General features: G+C 45.1%; 1 protein-coding gene across 4 annotated transcripts in view; it reads left to right on the top strand.

Moving 5' to 3' along the window:
• The window catches only part of DGCR2 (DiGeorge syndrome critical region gene 2), a 95372-nt gene that overhangs the window by 17066 nt on the left and 50810 nt on the right, over positions 1–27496 (top strand). For all 4 annotated transcript variants that reach the window (XM_044674478.1, XM_044674470.1, XM_044674461.1 and 1 more), the window contains exon 2: positions 19967–20089. In XM_044674478.1, the coding sequence (XP_044530413.1) occupies positions 19967–20089 (123 nt within the window). The remainder of the gene's footprint in view (positions 1–19966; positions 20090–27496) is intronic.

Raw genomic sequence — 27496 nt, 5'->3', positions numbered from 1 at the left:
ATCCGAATACCTCCCCTTCTCTCCTCTGACGCTGGGGCAGACCCTCCTTCCTGGACTATTGTAATAGGGTGTCTCCCTGCCTCTAGTCTCTCCCCACATCTTCCAAACAGCCACTAAAGGAATTTCCTATAGCGCAGAGCTGACCAGGTCACCCCCTTACTCGGCAAACTCCCAGTGGCTGCCTGTCACCTTCAGGATCAAAATGCTTTATTTGGCCTTCGAAGCCCTTCAGAACCTGGCCTCCAGTGCCGTGTTTTTTAAAAATTACTTTTAAAACTCTTATTTCCCATCTTAGAATCAATGCTGCGTATTGGTTCCAAAACAGAAGAGCAATAAGGGTTAAGCAATGGGGGTTAAGTGACTTGCCCAGGGTCACACAGCTAGGAAGTGTCTGAGGCCAGATTTGAACTTAGGTCCTCCCAGCTCCAGGCCTGGCGCTCTATCCACCGAGTTACCCAGCTGCCTTCTTTCCAATGTCCTACACCTCACTCCCCCACATGTACTCTGTGATCCAGTGACACCAGCCTTCTGGCTGTTCTAGGAACAAGATTTTCCATCTTGGCTCCAGACATTCTCTGGCCACCCTCCATGTGTGGAAACGCTCTCCCTCCTCATCCCTACCTTCATCTCTGGGCTTCAAGTCGGGGCTAAAATCCCACCCTGTCCAGGAAGCCTTTCCCGACCCCTCTTAGTTCTGGTGCCGTTGGGGATCATCTCCAGTTTATCCCGTTGTAGCTCATGTGTGTGTACATTGTGGTGTACGTGTTGTCTCTCCCATGGACTGTCTCCTGCCTGTTAGGCCTCTCCGTGACTCCAGATGGGGTTTTCTTGGCAAAGATGCTGGACTAGTTTTCCATTTCCTTCTCCAGTGAATTAAGGCAAACAGAGGCTTAAATGACTTACCCAGTTGGTGAGTGTCTGAGGCTGAATCTGAACTCAAGTCTTCCTGATTCCAGGCCCCATGTCACCTAGTTAGCTCCTGCCTGGTGCCTACGAGGTGCTTAATAAATGTTTGCCTGACTACTTGTTTTTTTACTAAACCCTTACCTTCTGTTTTAGAATGAATACTGTATGTTGGCTCCAGGGCAGAAGAGTGCTAGAGGCTAGGCCATGGGGGTTAAGTGACTTGCCCAGGGTCACACAGTTAGGAAGGTCTCAGGCTAGATTTGAATCCAGGACCTCCCCTGTCAAGGCCTGACTCAATCCCCTGAGCCACCTGACTATCTCCTGACTGCTGCCTTTTTGAATTTCTTTTCTTTTCTGAATTAAAAAAAAAAGGTTTCCAAATCCTCCCTCACCTTTTGACTAAGGAATCTTTTAAAAGTTTTGAGCAGAGCAGCATGCTCACATCTATGCAGAGCAGGTCTTAGATCACATCAGTTGGAGTAGAATGAATAAAGAGAGAGGCTGGAGAGGGTGCAATGTAGGCCTTTTAAAATTTTTATTTTTAAAAACTATTCCCCTAATTAAATGTAAACATAATTTTTAATACTTTTTTTAATTTAATATTTTTATTTTGAGTTCCAAATGTTCTCCCACCCTCCCTCTGGCTCCTGGTGAGCATTCAGATAAAGATTTTACAAAAGAGTGTTGCAGTATTCCAAGGTGAATAGATTTAATATCTAGAACATGGGAAGTGGTGTTCCTCTGGTCTCATTAATTTCAATTCAGAGCAGTTAAGTAAATTCAGTTTAAAAATAATAAATATGGAGGGCAACTGGGTGGCTCAGTGGATTGAGAGCCAGGCCTAGAGACGGGAGGTCCTAGGTTCAAATCCGGCCTCAGACACTTCCCAGCTGTGTGACCCTGGGCAAGTCACTTAACCCCCATTGCCCACCCTTACCACTCTTCCACCTATAAACCAATACACAGAAGTTAAGGGTTTAAAAAAAATTAAAAAAAAATATGGAGGGCAACTGGGTGGCACAGTGGACTTAGAGATGGGAGGGCCTAGGTTCAGGCCTGGCCTCAGTCACTTCCTAGTTGTGTGGCCCTGGGCAAGTCACTTAACCCCATTGTCTATCTGTTACTGCTCTTCTTCCTTGGAGCCAATACACAGTATTGATTCTAAGATGGAAGGCGAGGGTTTAAAAAACAAACTTATTTTCACATATAAAATCTTATCAGATTATTTAACATCTCATGGAGGGGGAGAGAGAGAGAGTTTGGAATTCAAAATTAAAAAAAAAAAGAATGTTAAAAGTTGTTTTATACATCTAAATGGATAAAATATTAAAAACATAAAAAATAGGCATTTATTAAGTACCTACTGTATGCCAGGCAGGCATAGGGATGCAAAAAAACCCAAAACAAACCCTTGTTCTCAAGGAGCTTACTATGGGATGACAACATGCAAAAAGGGGGCATGAGGGGGTTCCCCCCCCCCAAAGGCATTTTGTTCTGAGCAGTTGAAAATAAGCGCAGTTGCAGATGGAGAGTGGAGTGAACCTCCAGGCTGATTCTGCCCCCCATAAAGGAGAACTTTGAGAGGAGCTGAGAGCTCCCCCTTCCAGGCTTCCAATCAGAGGAGAGGAGGAGGCAGGAGGCTGAAGGGGGCGGGAAGCTGTCTAAGTTTCTAAGGTTGAGTTAGCAGCCTGGTGTGCTAAGACGTGAAGTGATCAGCTTATCTTAGGAGAGGCATATGTAACTGGGTTATGCCATTGCTTGAGTCGTGCTTAGTTTTTGTTTTTAAAACGCTCACCTGCCATCTTATAATCAATACTAAGCATCAGTTCCAAAGCAGAAGAGTGGAGCGGTAAGAGCTAGGCACTGAAATACTTGCCCAGGGTCGCATAGCTAAGAAGTGTCAGCTACATTTGAACCCAGGGCCTTCTGACTCTCAAACCACTGAGCCACCTAGCTGCTCCTCCTTGTGTCTTTGAAGGAAACCTTGAGCAAAAGATCTAGGTGCAAATTTTTATTTACTTGTTTCCCTCCTAGTGGCCAAAAAAGTCACATCTCCCATTTAAACCACATTTAATCCCTCAGAATTGTCCATTTTATCTTCTGTGATTCTTTTCTTTGTTTGGTCATCGACTCTTCCCCATTCACACATCTGAAAGGTTTTTTTTTTGGTCCTAATTTATCCACGTGGAGCTTGTTTTGATATATGGTGGAATATGTTGGTCTGTCTCTGGTTTCTGCCAGATTGCTCTCCAGTGGGACAGAAGTGGATCCTTCAGATTGGGGGACTACATGATCATTACAGATTGTTGGCTCCCCTTTGACTTAGTATTATAAAAGACTGACTTAAATAATCACTGCAGCTCCTAAAGGAAGAAGCCTTCCCTCCAAGCTTCAGTGGCCCTACTTTGAAACATTTTTTAGTTAGGAGTTGGATATAAATTCTCCCAATAGGCTCCGGGTCTTATGAGTGCCTTGACCTGGGAAAGGTATGAATCACGTATTTAGGCTGGCCCTGTGGCAGGAGCTCGTCACAACTCCCTCCCCATTGGTATAGCCACGACAGATGAGGGTGCCACGGTAAATGGAGCTCTGGCCCTGGAGTCAGGCAGATCTGAGTTCAAATCCAGCCTCGGATACTTCCTGTGTGACTTTGGGCAAGTCATTTTAACTTCTTTCAGCCTGTTTTCCCATCTGTAAAGTAGAGATAATAATAGCACCTCCCTCAACGAGTTGTTGGAAGATCAAACGCCATACTCTTTGTCAAAGTGCCTTGCAAACCTCAGAGCATATATAAGTGCTAACTATTAGTAATAATAATAAAATGAAAGACGTCTTCAGAGCCCTGCCCTGTCCTGTCCCATGGTGAGGCCTCGCCCATCTCTTTTCCTTTCTCACCCAGTGCTGTAAAATAGCTCATCAAACACTCCTTGAGGAGGGCCCTTTCCAAGCATTAGCCAGAGAGGCTCTCCCTCTGCTCGCTTATTTGAGCTGGTGCCCACTCCCTCCTCCTCTGGGCTCCTGGCTCCGGCTGCTCCCTCTCTACTCCCTGCCTTTGCTTTTGGAGAATTGTAGCTATCCCGAGACGATGCAAGATAGTCAGATGGGGCTCCTGCTGCAGGACCCTTCTCTGTGCTTCTTCATCTTTTGTGGCCCAGTGGCCATTCCTTTTTTTTTTTTTTAAACCCTTAACTTTTGTGTATTGGCTCCTAGGTGGAAGAGTGGTAAGGGTGGGCACTGGGGGTCAAGTGACTTGCCCAGGGTCACACAGCTGGGAAGTGGCTGAGGCCAGATTTGAATCCAGGACCTTCCGTCTCTAGGTCTGATTCTCAATCCACTGAGCTACCTAGCTGCCCGCCCCCCCCCCCCCCCCCCAGTGGCCATTCTTGTGCCTTTTGTGACTTAATATTGGAGTGGTGCATATGTGAATGTATTTCAAAACACTGCCACAAGACTCTTTAACAATCCTTATCTTCAGGGGGCAGCTGAGTAGCTCAGTGGATGGAGAGTCAGACCTAGAGACGGGAGGTCCTGGATTCAAATCTGGCCTCAGACACTTTCCAGCTGTGTGACCCTGGGCAAGTCACTTGACCCCCATTGCCCACCCTTACCACTCTTCCACCTAGGAGCCAATACAAAGAAGTTAAGGGTTTAAAACAAAACAATCCTTATCTTCCATCTTAGAACCAAGACCTGAAGGATGGTGAGGGCTAGGCGGTTGGGAACAAGTGACTTGTCCAGAGTCACACAGCTAGGATGGTCAGATTTGAACCTGGGACCTCCTGTCTCCAGGCCTGGTTCTGGATCCACTGAGCTGTCTAGTTGTCCCAGCAAAACTCTTTAACATTAAGGGAAAGGCTAACAACCCTGGAGAAGGCGACTTTCTAAGGTCTCGTATGCATATTAAGGTTTAATTGAAAAAATCACGTCAGTTTTTACATTTCAGGGATCTGATTGTTGCTTCTGGGTCAAGTGTAGCCAGTCTAATTCAGTGGACAGTGCCTTGGCCTGGATTGGGAGTTCGGTTGGTATAGGGGGAAAAGCACCAGTTTGGCAGTCAGAGGTCATGGGTTCAAATCCTAGGTCTGCTCTTAACTATATTAGTTATCTTGGACAAATTGTAACCTTGCTCCAGGCCTTGATCTCTTCATCTGTAAAGTAAGGGACTTGGACTAACTGACCCCAAGTCCTTTTAGATCTCAGATCACATCTTGACCTCTCCCAGTGCCAGGTCTGACGTTAACTTAGTGGATCTGTGGCCGGTCACTTCCCTGTGGAGGGCTTTCATCTGCTGTCAAGTGAGGGTACCTGGCCCTGGAATCCCCAGCGTGGGCCTTTTCGGAGCAAGCAATTCAGTGATGCCCAGATAGCCTGTTGGGGTCATTTCTCACGGGACTGGGGAAACCTAGTAACTGTTGTGGGTACACAGAGACGATCCAATGACCGTACATGCTCCTTGGCCACGAAATGACAAAGTATTGAAGTTTATCAATGGCTTTTGATCAAGGCAGTCTCCAACTACTTTGTAAGTTGTTTTTACATTTTAAATTACAGGTCCACCACTAGCTCTGGCAAGACTTCTCTCAGGTGAGTAGGTTCTCCTGCAGATGGATCCCTTTCACGTGCTAGTCTTCAGCATTCGTAGTTTCAGGAACGTGACCTGGGCTTGTCTTCAAAGGGGTCTTTCTGCTCTTTCCTCCTTTCCTTCCTCCCATCTCCCGAGGGGGCCAGCTTCATACAGTGTCATTAGTTGAGAGGGAAGCTTTCTGATTTTTTGGATCCAGGGCCTATTGACCCTTCTTATTAAGGGAACAGAAAACTTTGGCTCTAGACTGCTCTCGCACCCAGGTGACGACTAGGGGCTTCACCTAACTGGGCTTCATTCTTCGCCTTTGCTAAAAGAGAAGATTGATTTTTGAGCCTTTTTCCAGTTCTAAAATTGTCATGATTTGTTAAGTTCACCAGCAGAACATGGAGGTATGGGACCAGGGTTCAAAGCCTGCTTTTGCCACCTTTAAGTCCTTGAGTGAGTCACCGAATTTTGCCGAGTCTTAGTTTCCTGCTCTGCAAAGTGAGGGGGCTGGACTAGGTGATCTTTTAGGCTCCTTCCAGGCCTAAATCTCTGATCCTAAGAAATCTGGCAGGCAGAGCTGTAGCTCAGGACAGCAGACTGAGCAGGGTCAGGAAGCCCCGAGGCCAAATTCTTCTCTGACATTTCGCAGGTGTCACCCTGTGCAAGTCATATCACCTCTGGGAGATCAGATGACTTCTGAGGTCCCTTTTATCCTTCTGGATTAGCTTGGCACATAGTAATGCTTAAGAAATGTTTATTGAATGAATAAATGAATGAATGGACTAATAAACAGGCTGTTGAAGTCCTTCTAACTTGGAGAGTCAATGGGTTCTTGAGTCCCTTCCTTCGAAAGGTCAGTCATGGTAGGCAGCTAGGTGGTTCAGTGGTTTGGGAATCAGGCCTACAGACGGAGGTCCTGGATTCCCAAATCTAACTTCAGATATTTCCTAGCTGCGAACCCTGGGCAAGCCACTTTATCCCCATTGCCTAGCCCTTATTGGAACCCATACCAGTATCAATTCTAAGAGGGAACGTAAGGTTTGGAAAAGAAAAGTCAATCATAATCATCTAAATGGAGCCATTTTTACAGGATCCTTCTGGTGCTCTGAATGGCTTTGCTCCAGCAGTGGTCTTTAGCAGAGTGTAATTAGTGACCCAGGTAGCAGGTTTCTTGCTGAGTTGTGGCAGCAGCAGCAGCAGCAGGGCAGGGGTGGCGGTTTGCACCCCTTCCTTTGTGTGGCCTCCCCCCCCCCCAGTCAGATCCTCTTCCTGTCCTGATAGTGGTTGTCATGCTGCTCCAACTTAATTATTTGAGGACAGAGGGAGGCAAAGTTAGAGCTTCCTGATTCTTCCTCTTTTCCAGCATCTTGCTAGAAGCATCATATTCACAGCCATTTCAGTATTTAGAAAAGTTCCTGATTCTAGCTCAGGAGGTGGAGGAAAAGAGCAGGTCCTCCTTTGGGCTGTGTAGATCACCCAGCACTCCTTTCTGTTTTGGTGGACATTTGGCCACAAGCCACCTTAGCCTACTGGTGGCCAACTGCTTGGTGGCGCACGACTCCTCTGAGTCTGGTTGTATGCATCTTTGGGAGACGGCAGGTGCCCTCCTTGGGGCCCTTCTAGTTGGGTGGGAAGGGCCCATAGTCACACGCATCCTCCTGAGACTTTGGATCCAGCAAACAGGTGGGAAGAAGGACAGACAAACCAGTCCCAATTTATGGTCATCTCCTACTCCTGGAAAGGGCACCATCCTAGGAATTCTAGACTAACTTTCCCAAGATCCTCTCTTAGGGAGATGGGAGAGAGAGTTTGCCTCTGTTTCCCCGGTCTGTCTCAGTGAAAGCAAACACTGGTCTCATGTGAACACAAACATAAACAGACTCCCTGAGTGTCTTCATTTCTTTGTGGGCAAATGTCGAAGAGAAATTGATGGAGACATTTTAAGGAACATACTCAATCTCCCAGTGGTGTGCCCACAGGAGACCCAGTGAGCTTACATTACATGTCAGAGTGCCCAGACCCGCCATCACAGGGGAAAACCATATCTAGAGAAGGAATCAACATATTGGATTCAGGGCCACAGGACTTCTTGGTTTCAAAAGGAAGGCATCCCCAAGATTGGTTCAGTGTGAGGTTGAGTCTGGCCCACAAGACCACTTAACAGGAATAAACTCTGAATTATCGTAGCAATGCCCCCAAAGCCCATTGGAACGAGGGAGGCTGGCTCCTTATCGCCCTCAAGATCCAGGCGAGAGGAAGGTTGTGTCTCTGAGACAGCGCCTCAGCCCCCTGGCAATGCAGCTTTCCAAAGCTTCCTCCACCGAAAATAAGGAGGGGAGTCTCAGTTAACTGCAGATTCCTGCTTGAGGGGTTTGTGGAAGGCTTTTACCTGAGGGTGTGTGGGGGGAACCAGGAACAGTCCGGGCCTTCCCGTCCTCCAATTTGTACCCCACATGCTATTTCTAACTTTGGACCAATTCTCTAAAATGCTTAGGGGAATACCATTTAGTGACTACTAACACGCTGTTCTCTCCCTCTTCGTATGATGCACTAAAGGCTCATCGATCAGAGTGACGCTTTTTAGACAGTTGGAGCATTTCCTCAAGTCGAGATCATTTTCCTGACGAAAACCAGTTGCTTTCGATAAGCCAAATAATTGTTTTAAAGCCGCGCTTGGGAATAAAGTGGCTTCAGAATTGCTAAGTGTAAAGAAACCTCTTCCACTGGGAGAAATATGGTGTTGCTGGTGGCTACAGATATCTGGCCAGCCACAAGCATTTCTTCACAATCCTTCAGTAAGCCCCAGCTGCACGGCAGCTGCTGTACCAAATGCTGAGGATGCACAGATATAAGTGAAACGATTCCTGCCCCCAAGGGGCTTCCGTTCGAATGAAGAAGACCTGCACGTCTCCGTGTGCCTGCCAAACATAGACACCAGGAATCGAGGGCAGCCGGGGGAAGGAGGGCCTGAGGCTCTGGGCTGGAGGGACAGAGAAGGGCTGCTTTTACGAGGGCCTTCTTCAGTTGAGTTCCAAGAGTAAGTTCCAAGATGTCGAGGTGTGGAGGGAGAAGAGCATGTCAGGGATGGAGACGGCCAGAGAATACTATGGCGGAGAAGTGGATTGATCTACCCAGTGCTGGGGAGTCATGTAGAGCATCTTGGGAGCTTCTACCTGTAAATGGTAGGGGCTAAAGAGGAATTGCCCTTGCCCGAAGTTCTTGTGATCAGTCATTTGAGAAAGCCACATTTCCCTGTTTTGTGTCATAAGTGGCCTAGGCACCAACCAGAATTAAACACGTCTGCACATAAAACTGCTCCGACATGTGTATGGCATGACATCGAAATCGATGTGAAGAAAGATGTGTTACTGGGTAAGCCTGTTGGTGGCAGTGGCCCATTATTAGAGATTTTTAGTAACTGGTAGGGTTGTTTTTTTAAACCCCTACTTTCTGTCCTAGAATTGATATAGGTATCTATTCAAAGACAGAAGAGCAGTGGGGCAGCTGGGTGGTTCAGTGGACTGAGAGCCAGGCCTAGAGACGGGAAGTCCTGGGTTCAAATCTGGCCTCAGACACTTCCAGCTGTGTGACCCTGGGCAAGTCACTTAACTTCCATTGCCTGGTCTTTACCATTCTTCTGCCTTAGAACCAATATACAATATTGGTTCTAAGACAGAAGGTAAGGGTTTAAAAAAATATTAAAAAAAAAAAAACAAAAAAGAAGATCGGTAAGGGCTAGGCAATTGTATTTAAGTGACTTGCACAGGTTTATCAGCTAGGAAGTATCTGAGGTGAGATTTGAACCCAAGTTCTCCTAATTCCAGGCCTGGTACTTTATCCACTGGGCTACCTAGCTGCCCTGGACAGGTAAATTAAAAAAAAAAAATGAAAATGGTATAATGTGAGCGAACAGTATTGATTCTGTATTCTCAGAGCTCTGTGGGAGTTGGCTGAAACACAAGCACTTGTTAAAAATGGGACGGGCTTCTCTTGCAGTTCAAACACATTTCATGCTCCACAGACAGTCCTTGGGACAAGAAATGGAAGTAAAGGGCCTCAGTTATTCGGTTGTTAGAATACTAATCAAGTTGATGAAAAACCATCCATTAAAAAGAAGATTCTTGGCAAAATTGTGTGATGATGATGATATGTATGTGTGTGTGTGTGTGTGTGTGTGTGTGTGTGTGTGTGTGTGTGTGTTTGGGGGAGGGACTAGCATAGGGAGCTTTAAAAAAACCATGTTTATACATTTCCCAGGTATCCTCTCCCTGCTTCCAGAAAGCCGTTCCTAATATCTAAGAATGAATGAGAAAAAACCAAACACTTCAGCAAAACTAAAGAACACCTCAGAGACTTCTGTCTTCCTAGGCCAGTCCTCCATGTTTCCCCAGCCCGGCAGGGAAGCCAGGGGAGGGAAGTGCCTTCTTGGATCTCTTCAAGCCCCTGTCATTGGGCAGCATCCCCTTCCCACTGATTGGCTCTTCTCTCCAATTACATTGGTACAGTGAGTGTGGGTGCTACTTCCCTGATTTTTTGCTCTCCAGTTGAAGAGTATAGAGAAACGGGTAGATACCCAGAGTGCCATGGGGAGGATTTATAAGCAGGGTCCTTCATTGCTGGCTTCGGATGGACTTTGTGAGTGTTTGAAGTAAAAGAAGAAATTGCCCTTTTTCTCAGTGATAAAGATGGAGCAAATCTACCCTATAACAAACATGTCCTCCCCCAATTTGAGTGTGGGGGTAAATATTTTTTAAAAACGGAGTATTATAAACCAACATGAGGTTCCTCAATCAAGTCAGCAAGTGTTTATGAAGGGCAGGGTGTGTACCGGGTACTGTCCTAGGTGCTGGTATTCAAAGAAAGGCCCCAAAGAGCCCTTGTTCTCCAGGAGCTCCCAGCCCAGCGAGCGATGCAGTGCATCTGTAAGACAGAGACAGAAAAGGTTAGAGCTCTGGAGAGTGACTACAAAATCGGATTTCCCAGTTTAAAAAGCCAAAGCAAACCTCTCCTGCAAATGAAAGGGAAGAGTAAAGCTGTGCTTCTTCATCACTTGCCTGGTCTTCAGAAGGAATTCTCATTTATTTTATAGACCTGGCTATTTCTCTTTCTAACTCTGAATGGCCAAGGCTCTCATTAACCACAGTCAGGTGACTTGCCCAGGGTCATACAGCAAAGAGTGTCTTGAGGCTGGATCTTCCCATTGTCTTTCTCCATCTGAAAAGAGTGACTACTCTTTGGAGAATGTTTAGAGAAACAGGAGTTGGCCTCTAAAAATCTTTGAGTTTTTGCTACTGGTGGAAGACAAAGTTTATCAGGCAAAGTAACAGCATCTACTTTATAGGGTGCTCATGAGATCCCAATGAGATAGTGAATGTAAAGCGCTTGGCTGGTCTTGAAGCCCTATAGAAATGCAAGTTTTACATGGAGTATTTGACTTAGTTTCTTTTATTTATTTTTTCTTTTCTTTTTCTTTTTTTTAAACATTTATTATTATTCATTTTTAACATGGTTACATGATTCATGCTCCTACTTTCCCCTTCACCCTCCGCAATTCTCCCAACCATGGCCGAGATACATTTCCACTGGTTTTATCATGTGTCATTGATTAAAACCTATTTCCAAATTGTTGATAGTTGCATTGGTGTGGTAGTTTCGAGTCTACATCCCCAATCATGTCCACCTCAACCCATGTGTTCAAGCAGTTGTTTTTCTTATATGTTTCCTCTCCTGCAGTCCTTCCTCTGAATGTGGGTAGCATCTTTACCATAAATCCCTCAGAATTGTCCTGGGTCATTGCATTGCTGCTGGTACAGAAGTCTATTACATTCGATTTTACCACGGTGTATCAGTCTCTGAGTACAATGTTCTTCTGGCTCTGCTCCTTTCGCTCTGCATCAATTCCTGGAGGTCTTTCCAGTTCACATGGAATTCCTCCAGTTTATTACTTCTTTGACCAGCATATACCACAATTTATTCATCTATTCCCCAATTGAAGGACATACCCTCCTTTTCCAGTTTTTTGCCACCACGAAAAGCACAGCTATAAATATTTTCGTACAAGTCTGTTTATCTATGATCTCTTTGGGGTACAAACCCAGCAATGGTATGGCTGGATCAAAGGGCAGGCATTCTTTTATAGCCCTTTGAGCATAGTTCCAAATTGCCAGCCAGAATGGTTGGATTAGTTCACAACTCCACCAGCAATGCATTAATGTCCCAATTTTGCCACATCCCCTCCAGCATTCATTACTCTCCCCTTCTTTCATTTTAGCCAATCTGCTAGGTGTGAGGTGATACCTCAGAGTTGTTTTGATTTGCATTTCTCTAATTATTAGAGATTTAGAACACTTTCTCATGTGCTTATTGATACTTTTGACTTCTTTACCTGAAAATTGCCTATTCATGTCTCTTGCCCATTTATCAATTGGGGAATGGCTTGATTTTTTATACAATTGCTTTAACTCCTTGTATATTTGAGTAATTAGACCCCTGTCAGAGTTTTTTGTTATAAAGATTTTTTCCCAATTTATTGTTTCCCTTCTGATTTTGGCTGCATTGTTTTTGTTTGTACAAAAGCTTTTTAGTTTAATATAATCAAAGCCATTTAATTTACATTTTGTAATTTTCTCTAACTCTTGCTTGGTTTGAAAATCTTTCCTTTCCCAGATACTATTCTGTGTTCACTTAACTTATTTATAGTTTCCCTCTTTATATTCAAGTCATTCACCCATTCTGAATTTATCTTGGTGTAGGGTGTGAGATATTGATGTAAACCTAATCTCTCCCATATTGTTTTCCAAATTTCCCAGCAGTTTTTGTCAAATAGTGGATTCATGTCCCAGAAGTTGGGCTCTTTGGGTTTATCATAGACTGTCTTGCTGATGTCATTTACCCCAAGCCTATTCCACTGATCCTCCCTTCTGTTTCTTAGCCAGCACCTTATTGTTTTGATGACCACTGCTTTATAGTATAGTTTAATATCTGGTACTGCTAGGTGACTTAGTTTCTTTTAGAAGCAGTTCTCTGAGAAGAACCAGCCATGGGAAGCCCTCCCTGGTGATGTTATTAGTATCTGCTACCTGAGAAAGGACGCCATTCTAGAACGCTGCCATCAATTCAGGAACACCCTGGAATAAATTTGTATTTTGTTAATCCCAGCAGTGTTTCTGTACATTGAAAAATAGCCGCCCCTTATCTGTTGTCAGCAATACCACGATCCAAGGCAGTTCCCAAAGGACTCGTAAAAAATATGCTCCCCCTCTAGAGAAAGAATGAATGGAGTCTGAATGCAGATTGGAGCAGACCGTTCTTCACTTTATTTTCTTCATGAGTGTTTTCTCATACGTGTAATGGGGCTTCCTTCACCACATGACATATCTGGAGATACATATGGCACGATAATACACGTAGAGCCTGCATCAGAGTGTTCGCTGTCTCAGGGAGGGAGGAAAGAGAGATTCGGATCACGAGATGTCAGAAAACAAATGCTAAAAATTGTTTCTACATGCAATTGGAGGAAAAATACAATAAAATATCAAGGAAAAAGAGTCAGCCGTCTTTCTATGAGCGTATTCTTCAGCGTAGAGAGAGCACGTTTGCCAACTACCGAAAAAATGGAATGAGATCGTATTTGCAGTGCGTGTCTAGGCCAACCCTCTCATCTTATGGACGAGGAGAGACGTGGAGAGAGCACGCCACTCATTGGCAAACGTGGCCCTTGGACCACGTCCCTTTTGTGGGTGCTTCGGAGATCCGCTGTCCAAGGTCTCTCAGATGGCTGTGTTGGTTTTTGATCCCAGTGGAAAAAGGAGCAGATGTATGGACTTTGGTCTTTGCTGTAGCAGAGAATATGGGATAAAGAGAACCTGGCCTTTTGGGGTCCTCGAAGGCAAAAATCTATAGTCCATGACTCCTGCCTATGCTTTGGATGGAAGTATGGAATGGGAGTAATTCATGAGTGGAATAAAGTTCAGGAAGTGACGAATAATCCACTAAAGCAGAAGTAATTGATGACAGTGGCTCGTAGCTAGAAGGAATCTTAAAAGCTGAGCTTTTTACGTTAAGCAGGTGTATATGCTTCACCCGTCTACTCCTGGTGTATGTAGTCATAAGGCACAGTGGATAGATGCCTGGAATCAAGAAGACCTAAACTCAAATCTGCCCTCGGGTGCTTACTAGCTGATCCTGGGCAAGTCACTTAAATGCTGTTTGCCTCAGTTTCCTCACCTGTAAAATGGAGATAATAAGAGCACCTGAGGCTCACATGAGACTATGAATGTAAAACAATTAGCAGAGTGCCTGGCATATAGTAGGTGCTATATAAATGTTGGCTGGCGGGTAGCTGGATGGCTCAGTGAATTGAGAGTCAGGTCTAGAGATGGGATCCTAGTTCTAGGTTCAAATCTGGCCTCAGACATTTCCTAACTGTGTGACCCTGGGCAAGTCACTTAACCCCCATTGCCTAGCCCTGACTGCTCTTCTTCCTTGGAACCAATACACAGTATTGATTCTAAGACAGAAGGTAGGGGTTTAAAAATAATGTTGCTTGTTATTGTTAGTCAAGGGCTGCTTGCCTGCTGTCCTCTTTTCCATTCTTAGAGTGGTATTCTTCCTCAGGCTTAAATAAACTATTTTGTTGCAGCTGAATTCTATTTTCGGGCTCCATTTCATTCTCTGTGAAGATGGGAAAATTTTGATTATGAAAATTTCAGATACAGTAGACTGACTAATAATACAGTGGCTCATTCTGATGTGATTGCTCACTCTTTTTTTTTTTTTAAACCCTTAACTTCTGTGTATTGGCTCCTAGGTGGAAGAGTGGTAAGGGTGGGCAATGGGGGTCAAGTGACTTGCCCAGGGTCACTGTTCTCTTTTTTAATAAAACCCTTATCTTTTGTATTAGAATCAATACTAATGAGATCAGTTCTAAGGCGGAAGAACTGTAAAGACCAGGCAATTGGGGTTAAGTGACTTGCCCTGGGGTCACACAGCTAGGAAGTTTTTGAGGACAAATTTGAACCCAGGACTTCGTTCTCCAGACCTGGATCTCTATCTGCTAAGCCACTTAGCTTCCCCTATGAAGTGATTTCAGGTGTCTTCTGGATTTCCTTCAAGGATGGCAGAGCAGTGAGAACACTGGATTGTCATCAGAGAACTCTGGCTCTGCTGTTTATTACTGAGTTCCCTGAACCTCGGTTTCCTCATCTATAAAATGGGGACACTAATACATATGGTACCTTCCTTAGAAGACAACGTATGGAAAACACCTTGTCAGCCTTAGCACGGTTTGAAAATGCCAGCTGTTCCTTTTACTTGTCTGACCTGGGGTAGATGACTAGGTTTATTGGGCACTGGTTTTCTCATCCGGAAAAGATGATTGGATTGGATGATCTTTGAGATCACTTCCAGGTCTAAATCCTGAGTTGGGCAGAGAGGAGAGGAAGGAGCATCTGGTTCCTGCTTGCGGACAAAGTTTCAGCTTGTCACCAGCTTCCAAACACATTGCGCGCTGAAGTGTACTTGGCAGTTCTTTGGAACTTGATACGTTTTCCCATTAAAACAATGTTCTGAAGAGTGACTAATTTAGCCGGCTGGCCCTCTAAATTGTATTTAATTCTGTGTGCTGATAATAACAAGTTCTATAATAAATAATGACACTGTTGCAATTCCAGCTATTGAAACTGAAAAGCCAATTCAGAAGTGCCGATCCCTTAGCAATGGCACGTTCATTTAGGACAGGGGTGGGCAACCTCTTTGGCTGTGAGAGCCATAAACGCCACATTTTTTAAAATGTAATTTTGTGAGAGCCGTACAGTGCTCACAGTGCCGCTCCTGTAACAGCGCCTGAAAAAAAATGGACTTCATGGCTCCTGCAGAATGAGCCATCCGTTGCCGACCCCTGGTTTAGGAAAGCCTTTGTTGGGCATATTCTCTCGATCTGAGCTCTATTGAGCTCCCGAGACAAACCAGGAAGCTGGCTCTGCCCAGGGCAGTTTGCCTTCAGTCAGGGTGTCCCTATTTAAGTCGATGCCAAATAAATATAAAAGGGTTAAGAAGGAGCCTGTGGAAACGTAATGAGATTCTGAAGAGGACTCGAGCATACTTTCAGGGGCTTTAAGGAGCGGGTTCTTGGCTCTCATCTTCAACATGGATGGCTTTTGGTTCTCATAATGGCGTAATGATGAACATTTCCTTGGAGATTGTATATTAAATTATAATGGTTTAGTAGTAAAGGTTGGAGGGAGAGAGAATGAAAACTCACCAGGTTGTCCACTGAAAAATTGCTTCCACGCTTCCCGGGATCCAGTTCCCGGCCAAGGCTCAAGGGGAGCATCAGGCGCTTCAGAGAAGGGAGAGAGAATGAGCTCCAGCTCGTGTTCAGGAAGAGTCCCTCACCCACTGCCCGTTTGGCCCATCTAAAAATGGATGGTCCCTTCTGCACCTTGAGTCTTGTTTCTCAGGATGTGGGCAGCACTTCATCACGGTCCTGTGGAGGCCTGGTTGCTCATGCTGTTGATCAGAATCCTTGAGTCTTTCAGAGTTGTAACTACAAATTATTTCCCTGTTTCTGCTTTCATTCTTCATCAGTTTATTCAAATCTTCTCAGGTTTCTCCGAAGCGGTTAGATTAAGCACCTACTGTGTGCCAGCCACTTTGTCCTTTGTCTTTTCTCATAGCATAATATTCCATCACATTCGTATATTGTAATCTGTCAAGCCATTCTTCCATTGGTGAGCACTCCCTTTGCTTCCTATTCTTTGCCATAATAAAAATATTTGTTCTAAATATTTTGGTACACGTGGGATCTTTTTCTCCCTTCTTTGATCTCTTTGGGGTTTGGGCCTCTCAGTGCTTTCACGAGGTCAGAAGTTATCCAGCGCATTATAACTTCTTTGGGGTGGTTCCAAGTCACTTCCCTCAGTGGCTGGACCAGCTCCGTCATCAGGGTTCAGCCTGCCAGTTTCCTGCAGCCCTTCCACTCAGCGTTCTTTTCTGTCAGTGTTTTTTTTTTTTTAAAACCCTTAACTTCTGTGTATTGACTTATAGGTGGAGGAGTGGTAAGGGTAGGCAATGGGGGTCAAGTGACTTGCCCAGGGTCACACAGCTGGGAAGTATCTGAGGCCGGATTTGAACCTAGGACCTCCCGTCTCTAGGCCTGGCTCTCAATCCACTGAGCTACCCAGCTGCCCCTCTGTCAGTGTTAATAGACTGATGGGTGTGAGGTGGAACCTCTGAGTTGCTTCAGGGCGCAGCTTTCTAAATATTAGTTTTGGCCCAGAGACAGTGTGGTGTAGTGGATAGTGCTGGGAAGATCCGGGTTCAGCTCTAGCCTCAGACGTGTACTAGCTGTGGGACCACGAACAGATCCCTTGTCCACATCTGCCTAAGCCGTACCTCCTAACCCAAAGCCAGGCAACGGCCTGCCTTTGTGGGAGTTCCCAAGCCCAGAATGACCGGTGCTGACGATGAACTTACATAAGTCCTTTGACTTAGTTTGGCCTCATTTATTTTCTGATGGTCTACCATTCCCTTTGATTGTTTTCTATTTAGTGTCCAGCATTTTATTCTATTTTATTAGGCCTTTCGGCTTTAGTATCAGTTCTAAGACAGAAGAGTGGCAAGGCTTAGGCACTTGGGGTTAAGTGACTTATCTAGGATCACACAGCTAGGAAGTATGTGGGGTCAGATTTGAACCGAGGTTCTCCTGACTCCAGGCCTAGGATTCTATCCACTGACACGTATGGCATTTTAAATACTTTTATTTTGATCTGATTTTTTACATTCTTAAGGTTACAGACCCATAGAATCTCAGCATTAGAAGGAACGTCCAAGTCTATTGAGGCCGAGTCAGCTCTGAAAAGTACCTCTATTGCCACAGATCCAACAAGGGTCCTCCGTCTGAAGACTGGAGAACCTTTTACTCCCCAGGCATCCCATGTCAGCTTTGGATACTGCACGGCCAGTCAGTCAACAGACATTTGTTAAGCACTCACCAATTCCTGCTCTCAAGCAGGTCATGATTGAATAGGGAAGACCCCATACAGGACAGTGAGAGGGACCTGCGTGAGGACCAGGAAGATGGCCATGAGATGGGATCAAAGAGCAGGGGAGAGGGGATAGAGACAAGAAGACTAGAAAGGTGGGAAGGGCTTTAAATGTCCGACAGATTTCCATTGGGTCATCCTCTCCCCTTTTCGTCTTTCCCCAGGCCAGTAACCCCCCTTGTGCTCCCTAATTTGTTGTGGCCTGTTCCCTTGCCAGGCCCAGCTCATTGTGAGCTCAAATGCTCCTGATGTTCTTTGTGTGAACTGGACCTCCTCTGTTTCCTGCCCCGGCTTTCTAGCTTCTGAACACGCCTTCTTACCATCGGGGCTGCTTGTGGAGTTCTCTGTGCGCCGACAGCAGCCTCCCTAATTGGCGTTCCTCTTTGTTTCTTCAGATTTCATTCTTAGGAATTTCCCATCCATCCCGAGCTGACTCCCCCTCTAGAACATTAGTCCCTGGGATCCTCCCTCTCCTGGCTGGGAACCTTTGGAGATGCGCTCTTGTGATACGGACGGACCGGGTCAGACTTCCGTCTCCTCTGCCCCAAATGCTGTCAGGACAAAGGGTTGAGGTGGGAGGTAGGAAAGAGGTTAATTGCAATTCTCCAAGTTCCCCTCCAAGTTTCCATTTCAAGCAAAGGGGAGCGCCTCCCTGTTGGTGTGGTGGCTGGAGGGAATTTGATTTCCCCTTTTAAACTGTAGCCCAGGCCTCCAGCTTCATCCGGGTCTCTAATAGTGGCATTAGTCGTTGGTCTTGTCCAAAGCTTTGTGAGCCCAAGAGTTTCCTTGGCAAAGATACTGGCACAGTCATTTCCTTTTTGTTATTTCCTTCTCCAGTGGATTAAGACAGAAGTTAAGTGGCTCACCCAGGGTCACACAGCTAGGAAATGTCTGGGGTTAGATTTGAACTCGGGTCTTCCTGACTCCCGGTGCAGCGCTCTATCCACTGAGTCATCCGGCTGCCTCCTTTAATTTCTCTACATTGTCTTTGAAAGCCGTCCTTTACTTTCACACCTTATTCATTCAACAAATATCTATTAAATGGCTGCCTCCCATGGCCAGAGCACTGGTTGGTGCCAAGGGAATGAGAAAAAGTTTGGATAAGGAAAGGCCCTGTTCTCATGGTGCTTTCAGCCCAGCATGACCGAAATGCATGATGAGCAAAATCAAGTTAAGGGTCAGGTGAGATGTGGGGCTTAATTTGTTTTAAGGACTTTAAGCAACCACTGGTTTTATCAGCGCGGGTGCTCCTCTCCTCAGTCAGCTTAGTTCACACTTCCTCCATACCTTAGTAAACTAGTTTTTAAGTTCTGTTGTTAAAAAAAAAAATAAAAAATCTCCAGCCTTTTTTTTTTTTTTTTTTGATGAGTCTTTCTCAGCTGAGACTGGGCCTTGGACAAAGACTTTCTGTCTTTCATGAGATCTACCCCTGAAGTCTTTCCAGCTTGGAGATGGTGTTCTGATGGCTAAGCCTTTGAGACCCAGAGCTCATCCCCAGGTCATAATGAGGTATTGAAGAGACAGCCAAGTGTGGCTCACTGGAAAGAGCACCAGACGTAGAGTTGGGAGAAGCCGGGTTCAAATCCGGCCTCAGATACTTCTTAGATTTTTGACCCTGAACCCCTGTCGCCCAGCCCTTATTCTTCTTCTGCCATAGAATCAATACTTAGTGTCAATTCTAAGACAGAAGGTAAAGATGATTGAAAAACAACAACAACAAACGGTATTGAAGACTTGAGTGGAAGAATTCTGTTTTTGTTCTGAATGCATTGCTTTTCTTCTCGATCAACTTTGTGTTGTTCCTAAAGCCTTTCATTTCCTTTTTCTCTATAAGTCTGTTCATTTTGGAGTTCTGGGAACCAGGGCGTGATTCATAAGTCTGGTAGCCTTACTGGAGAGGTGGGAAAGAAATAGAATGGAGGAAGAACCAAGAGAAGTCTTTGTGTTATCAATAAAGTTAACTAAAAAGAATTATTTGATTTCCTCATGAAAAGGACCAGTGAGTTAACTGCCCAGTGCTTTACTCCCCTTCACAACCTTCTCCGTGCAACCACACAGGCCAGCCTGGTGCCCTCCATCTTGAACCCCACCTTCTAGAAGACTTCTCTTCCTCCAGGCTAAGTTCAAAGCCCTTTCCCTCCTCACTCATGAACTCTACAGCCTCCTCCAGTCGTCTTATTTTTTACTAGTTTGTGCCCCTGTGGGATTTCTCCATAGAAAGTCGTCTCCTTGAGGACAAGGACTAGCTCCCACATGTGCCTTCCTATCCCTAGCACCTGTACGGTCATAAAGGTGTTTATGGACTTCATTGAACTCAGGCTTCCTTAATCTGTTCCACCTGGTTCCCTTCTGGAGTAGTCAGTCACCCAGGCAGCTGCCTTTGCATGTGACCCCACCTCAGGTTTTCTCTGCCTCCTGAGTCATTTTGCCAATTTGTTTCTTGCAGAACTGCGGTGCAACCCGGGCCAGTTTGCTTGTCGCAGCGGTACCATCCACTGCATCCCCCTGTCCTGGCAGTGTGATGGCAGGGGGGCCTGCGAAGATGAGAGTGACGAGGTTGGCTGTCCAGGTGAGTGAGGAAAACTGTGGACAAACCTTAGTCTCGGTGCTCTAGAAGCGTGATCATACCGAGTGCCCAGACGTGACCTGTATGTGCTGGTGTCTGTACTTTGTATTTCATACTGAATACTATTCTCAAGTCCTAACTGCCCAACAACAGAATGATGGCACTTTGATATAACTACTCTATCGGAATTAGTTACACACTTTGAACAAATAACATTCATTATTTATTTACTCTGTGTTCTTTTCTGATCTGGAATAGGCTGCCTAGAGGTGAGTGGGTTTGCTTTCTTTAAAAAAAAAATCCTTACCTTCTGTCTTAGAATCGATACAAAGTAGTTCCAAGACAGAGGAGTTGGTAAGAGCGAGGCAGTTAGGTGACTTGCCTAGGATCACACAGCTGGGAAGTGTCCGAGGTCAAATTTGAACTCAAGACCTCCTGTCTCCAGGTCTGGCTCTATTATCCACTGAGCTACCTAGCAGCTTCCTTTTTTCTTTTAAACAAAAAAAAAAAATCACTGTTTTTTTCCCCCCTGTCAGTAAAGACGTGCCTTTTCATTTTCCTGTCCAGGCCTGGTCGCTTTGAGAACTAAAGAGAAATGAACTCTGTTACAGACATGTAGAGTCAATAAAAATAAATTTCCATATTAGCCATTTCCAGAAAAGCATGTCTCATTCTGTGCTCCTGAGTTCTTCATTTATCAGGAAGTCGGTAGCCTATTTCATCGTTAGTCCTCAGGATTGCTCATCGGTCAGTACTCATTCCACTGAGCAGAGCTCCGAAGTCTGTCGAAGTTGTTTGCTCTTACCACATTGATGGAATGAAAACAAATGGTTCTGCTTCTATTCCACTTCCCTCTGGATTGGTTCATACACGTCTTCCTAGCTTTCTCTGAAACCGTGTTCGTCATCATTGTTTATATTTATAGCACAGTTTTCCATCACGTTGATATCGAAAGACCACAGTCTGCTCATCCTTTCCCTACTTGATGGGCGTCCCCTCAGATTCCTGTTCTTCGCCACCTCAAAAATTGCTGCTATCATTGTGCATCCTTAGACTCCCATTTCCCTGTTGAATAAAATGTATTTCTGTACCCAGCTCTGTATGTGTGTACGTGTATTCTCCTTTCCTTTTATCTGTGCTGATGAGTCAGCTGCTCCTCCGATGCTTCCTCCTTGTTTCTATACATGTCTACTTGTGTGAGATCACTTTTTCTAAACTTCCTTCCACCCTCCCACTCCCCCTGGCTATTCCTCTTCCCCTTTCTTTGCATTCTTCTCTTAAGATCATTAAGGTAATGAGCTTCCCATCCCTGACTCTTCCAGGCACTGTCCTTTGCCTGGATGACCACTTGAAGGGGGTATTTAAAAAGTCTTAGGTTGTTACCCATCTCGAGTATTATGTTATCACAGAAAACTGTGATTGCTTAGTTCTGATGAAAGATCAGTGATTCAGGAGGACGGGCTAAAGGCAGACCACGGTCTTGTCTCGGTTCTGGGTAACATGACATGTTCCTCAGCTCCTCTGGGTCATCTCATTCTGGGACTGACCTTGGGCCCTCCATGAGACTCCCAGGAGGCAGAACACAGGAAGACTTTGCAGGGAGGCCCAGGTATGAACTCAGCCATGTAGGCCACAGTTCGGGAGCCCACCAAGCTCAGTATTGGCCACTGATTAGGTAATTTATGGTCACAGCAACTTATCCGAGTAGTCTGTTGAGTCTAGATCCAAGCAGGCACCTAGCAGGCCCTAATTAATTGTCTGTGTTCTGAGGACTGTGCCAGTATTCTCGAGGCCTTTTTTCTAGAGCTGTGGGATGAGGTGATTTTAGAGACTCCCTGAAACTTTTTAATATGTGACCCTGACTTTTCTCTCCCTGTTGGAAAGTGCTCTAATGCCATTTGAGAGCCCGTTCATGTCCCTTGATCATTTACCAGTTGGGGAATGGCTCTTATTTTTAGAAATTTGACTCCTATCCATATTCGGTATACGTTTGAGAAATGAGACCCGTATGAGAGAAATTTGCCATGAAGATTTTTGATATCATGTTATTGTCTGTGGCACTTTTTAGCATAATGTAGATTCTTGGTTATCTTTCTTTTTTTCTTTAACCTTTACCTTAGTCTTAGAACCAATATGAAGTATAGGTTCCAAGGCAGAAAAGTGCTAAGGGCCAGGTAATTGGGATTAAATGAGTTACCCAGGGTCATGTAGTAGAGTGTATGTCTAAAGTCAGATTCGAACCCAGCTCCTCTTCACTCTTTTCCTGGCTCTCTATTCATTGAGCCACCTACCTGCCTCCATGGTCTTGTCTTGGTTCTGGGTAACATGACATGCTCCCATCTCTCTTTTTTTTGTTTGTCTTTTTTTTAAACATTTATTAATATTTGTTTCTAACATGGTTACATGCTTCATGCTCCTACTTTCCCCTTCACCCCCCGCACTCCCCCCAGCCATGGCCGACGCCCATTTCCACTGGTTTTATCATGCCCCGTCTCTTTTAATTAGGTTTGTTTTTGCTTTTGCTTTGTCTGAGATCATAGTTGATCTTTCTGGACAAGTTTTTCTGTTTCGTGTGTATCTCGTACACAACATATTGGATTCGGGTTTCTAATCCATTCTGCTCTCTGCTTTTGTTTTATGGGTGAGCTCCTCCTAGTCACGTCCCAGTTATGATTACCAACTGTTTATTTTCCTCCATTCCAGATTTCTTCTTCTCTCTTTTTATCCCATCTCTCCTTGAAAGGCCTCCCTTAATCTGGCCTCCTTTTTGTCACCTCTCTCCCTTTCTCTCATTCCCTTCCCCTCCTGTTCCCTTACTGGGTAAGTTACATATCTATGCCCAGTGGAATGTATATATATCTTTTTTCCTCTTTAAACCAATTCTGATGAGAGTGGGGTTCATGCATTGCTCCCCATCCCCCCGTTTTCCCCTTCACAGTAAAAGCTCTTCCTTATGTGTCTCTTTTATGTGAGAAAATTATCCCCATTCCGTTCCACCTCTCTCTTCCCTCCTCCCCGTTCATCTTTCTTTCTCATCCCTTCATTTTTTTTGGAGATCATCTCAACTTAATGGACTCACACCCATGCCCCCGACTATGCAGAAATTTGCTGTAAAGGGGGCAGCTGGGTAGCTCAGTGGATTGAGAGCCAGGCCTAGAGATGGGAGGTCCTGGGTTCAAATCTGGCCTCAGACACTTCCCAGCTGTGTGACCCTGGGCAAGTCACTTGACCCCCATTGCCTACCCTTACCACTCTTCTGCCTTGGAGCCAATACACAGTATTGACTCCAAGATGGAAGGTGAGGGTTTTTAAAAAAAAAATAAGAAATTTGCTGTAAAGATTTTAGACATTATTTCATTGTCTCTGGTACTTTTTGGCATAGTGTGGTTTCTTTGGACCAGGATGGCCCTAATCATAGTAAAGTTCTTGGGCGTCACGTGTATCATCTCCCCACTGGGAAGTATCAACAGTTGGACTTCATTAATTCCCCTCTGATTTCTCTGTTATCTTTACCTTTTTGTGCTTTTCTTGAACCTTCTGTTTGCATGTCAGACTTTCTTTTCAGCAGGAATTTGACTTGAGGTGCTATTTTAGAGTTGTTCAAGGGGAAGATTGAGAGAGTTCAGCTGGGCTGTCTCTGACCCGCCCTCTTGGCTCTGCCCCCTCCATGCGTCCTGAATCTCTTTGGAATGACTGTTGCTGGACAGAACAAGTGTGCCTCGATCCACCAAATGCCAACAGGATCATGGTGCTGTGGGTGTTTGACCAGTTGCTGTAGATAATTCTGGCTCCCGAGCCCAGGCGGGATGGATAATTCATGCAGCTGCTGCCCTCTAGCCCTTCTCATTGGACTTCTGGAGTGTTCTTTCAGTTGTAACTGCCTATGTCTGGAGGCTTTTCCCCTTTAAATTCTTACCTTCAGTCTTTAAGAAAAAAATAACCCTCACCTTTCATCTTAGAATCCATACTAAGTATCAGCAAAAGTGTGGTAAGGGCTAGGCAATGGGGCTTAAGTGACTTGTCCAGGGTCACATAGCTCACAAGTATGTGGAGTCAGATTTGAACCCAGGACCTTCCATCTCCAGATCTGGCTCTCTATCTATTGAGGCACCTGTCTGGAGGTTTTGAGGAAGGGCCATTGAAGGGCTACGTTCTTCTCCAGGAAACCTTTCTTGAGCCCTCCTTGCTCAGGCCTCCCCTGCCCCACTTCCCCCAGCTGGACATGAGCCTGCCCTTCCCACGCTTCTCATAGCCCACTTGGGGTCTTGCTCTTTTGCTGATGCTTTCTGCCTTGTGTTAGGAACTCCCTAAGAAAAAATCGCCAGGACCAGATGGATACACAAGTGGATTCCATCAAACCTTCGAAGCACAACTAATCCCAATACTATACAAACTGTTTGACATAATAATAAGCAAAGAAGGAGCTCTAGCAAACTCCTTTTATGGTACAAATATGGTCCTGATCCCAAAGCCAGGCACACCACATCAATAATATGTAAATAAGTCTTGATCGATGACACATGTTAAAACCAGTGGAAATGCGCGTCGGCCATGGGGGGGGGGGAAGTAAGAACGTGAATCAGTTAATCACGGAAAATTTTTCTAAAAAAATAAAATATTTAAATCTTAAAAAAAAAGAAAGAGTTAATGAACTCGCCAGTCAGGCTGCGCTAGAAAAACAATTGTACAACCTCAGCCCTGGTGGCGCTGCGTCATTTCTCTGGGGAGAGAACTCTTGCCATGGTACATTCTCCTCTTCTAGCGTGTTAACCACCAGAGGCTGCAGTTGTAAATACGAGCTTGGTAACGAAGTTCCTTGAGAGCTGAGTTTGGTTATTCCCCTCGTCTAGAGGAGGAAACAGAAGGCTTTTGCTGACTTTCCTGTAATTACCTAAAACAGAGTTCTGGCAGTTTGCATTGCAACGAAAACCCTCCAGTTCCTGTGCTCCCAAGGTGTCCTCCCTCCCCTTTAAAAAAGGGAAGAGAGCCCATTTGTACACATATTTCCAGCAGCTCTTTTTATTGGGAACTGAACAATGCCCATCCATTGGGGACAAGTTGTGGTGTATGATTGTGATGAGCAGGGGGCTCTCAGAGAAGCCTGGATAGCTTTACATGAACTGATGCAGAGTGAAGTGAGCAGAACCAGGAGAACTTGTACCTACTAACAGCAGTGTCATCTGATGAACAAGCTTGAAGGACTTCGTTCTTCTCAGCAGTGCAGTGATCCAAGATGATCCTAGAGACTCCTGGTGAAAAATGCCATCCATCTCCAGAGGAAGAACTGATGGAGTCTGAACATTCTCTGTTTCCCTTTTTTGTTCGTTTGCTTGAGCTCTCTTCCACAGAATGACTGCTATGGAAACCGTTTTCCATGATTGCATAGGTAGAAGCTACAGGAGATGGCTTACCATCTCGAGGTGAGGGAGGGTAGGAAGGAGGGAGAGAATTTGGAACTCAAAATACAAAAAGATGCACATTAAAAATCATTTTTACATGTAATTGTGGAAAAAATAAAATATTATAAAACAAATCAAAATAAGAGGCAGCTCGATAGCTCAGTGGATTGAGAGCCAGCTATGGATATGGGAAGTCCTGGATTCAAGTGTGGCCTCAGATACTTCTTAACTGTGTAACCCTGGGCAAGTCACTTAACTCTGCCTCGCCCATACACTTCTACCTTGGAAATATTACTTAATATCTATTCTAAGACAGAAGATAGGGGTTTAACAATAAATAAAATAGATATTCTTTTGCTTGACCATTCTGTGAGAATGAGGAGATGCTGTCACTTTTTCCTCTGACTCTCTTCCCAATGGACACCTCACCAATAGTGTTGGGAACTGGTTTCTGTCACTCATCATCAAGAAATAATGGAGGATTGCTTGGTTGTCATAACTCCTACCTCCCATGGAAGTCTGCTCTGGAATTCAGAGTCAGAGGGGGCCTCCAGGAGCCCTGCGCTTGACCCCTTGATTCCTCTTGTGCTCCCAACCAAAAACACATGAATCCTCTAGAGTCTGACCCACAAGTGACAGCCTCTGGTTCTGGGTGAGGGTTACTCACCTTCCAGAGGCTCAGAGAGGTCAAGTGACTACCCAGGGGCCCACAGCTAATGGGTATCAGAGCTTGTGTTCATACCCACGGCTCTCAGCTTCTCACACTCACTTACCCACTGTCCAGGCAGGATAGCCCAAATGTCCACCTTATTTGTTGTTCAGCTGTTTTCCATCATGTGCAGCTCTATATGAGCCCCCTTTGGGGTATTCTTGGCAAAGATACTGGAGTGATTGGCTGTTTCCTTCTCCAGCTTGTTTGGCAGATGAGGAAACTGAGGCCAGTAGAATTAAGTGACCTACCCAGCGCCACACAACTAGGAAGTATCTGAGGCTGATTTAAACTCATAAAGAGGAATCTATCCACTGTGCCACCAACCTATCCTTTTCTAATTAATGTGGCTCCCACATGAGTTTGCTCTTGCAGAGATTGGGCCATTCCTTTCCTCGTCCTTCTCCCATAATCCTCTTCCCCCTTCTTCTGCATTTGAATTCTTGCCCCACTGCAGGTTCAGTTGCAGGAGCTCCTCCTGAAGGCTTTTCTGATGCTTCACTGGACAGATGTCTCCATCCTTTCTGTGGTCTCAGGCCGCACTTTGTGTTATTTTGGGTGTTGCTTCTAATCTTTCCTGCCTTCTCCTGGAGCAGGGATTCTTTTCTGGTCTTAAGCTGCTCCTTGGGATTTTAGAAGGAACAGGCATTGTGGTCCAGGAAGGGTTCTAGGGGTGGCAGCAGCTCTCCATTGTTTCTTTTCTTTTCTTTTTTCTTTGAAAAATTTTATTTAATTAATTTAGACTATTTCCCCATGGTTGTGTGATTCATGTTCTTTCCCTCTCCTCCTCCCATTCCTCTCCTGTAGCCAATGAGCAATTCCACTGGGTTTTACATGTGTCACTGATCAAGACCCATTTCCATATTATTGATATTCACACTAGGGTGATTGCTTAGAGCAGTGATGGGCAAACTTTTTAAGAGGGGGCCAAAGGAAAGGAAATGGTCATCTGTCAGTCTGTTTCTAAGGCAACTCTTTCGAAGTTTCATTGTATTATATCCTACTTATTGTATTCGTCAGATTAGGAATAATGTTGCACAGTCGGATAGAAGATTTCAGGGGGCTGCATCTGGCCCGCGGGCTGTAGTTTGCCCATCACTGGTTTAGAGTCTATATCCCCAATCATACCCCATCAACCCACAGATTAAACAGTTCTCCATTGTTTCTTGAGTATTTCATTGGTTCCATGATATGCCTCAGGACAATCTCCCTCTCCCTCCCCCATTCCTCCTGCCTGCTCCTTTGTTTGATCTTTCTTTTCCTTCCTCCCTCCCTCCCTCCCTTCCTTCCATCCCTTCTCCT

The sequence above is a fragment of the Gracilinanus agilis genome, chromosome 1 (assembly GCF_016433145.1).
Source record: "Gracilinanus agilis isolate LMUSP501 chromosome 1, AgileGrace, whole genome shotgun sequence".
NCBI classification, from domain to species: domain Eukaryota; kingdom Metazoa; phylum Chordata; class Mammalia; order Didelphimorphia; family Didelphidae; genus Gracilinanus; species Gracilinanus agilis.
This window is presented reverse-complemented; position numbering and strand designations above follow the sequence as displayed.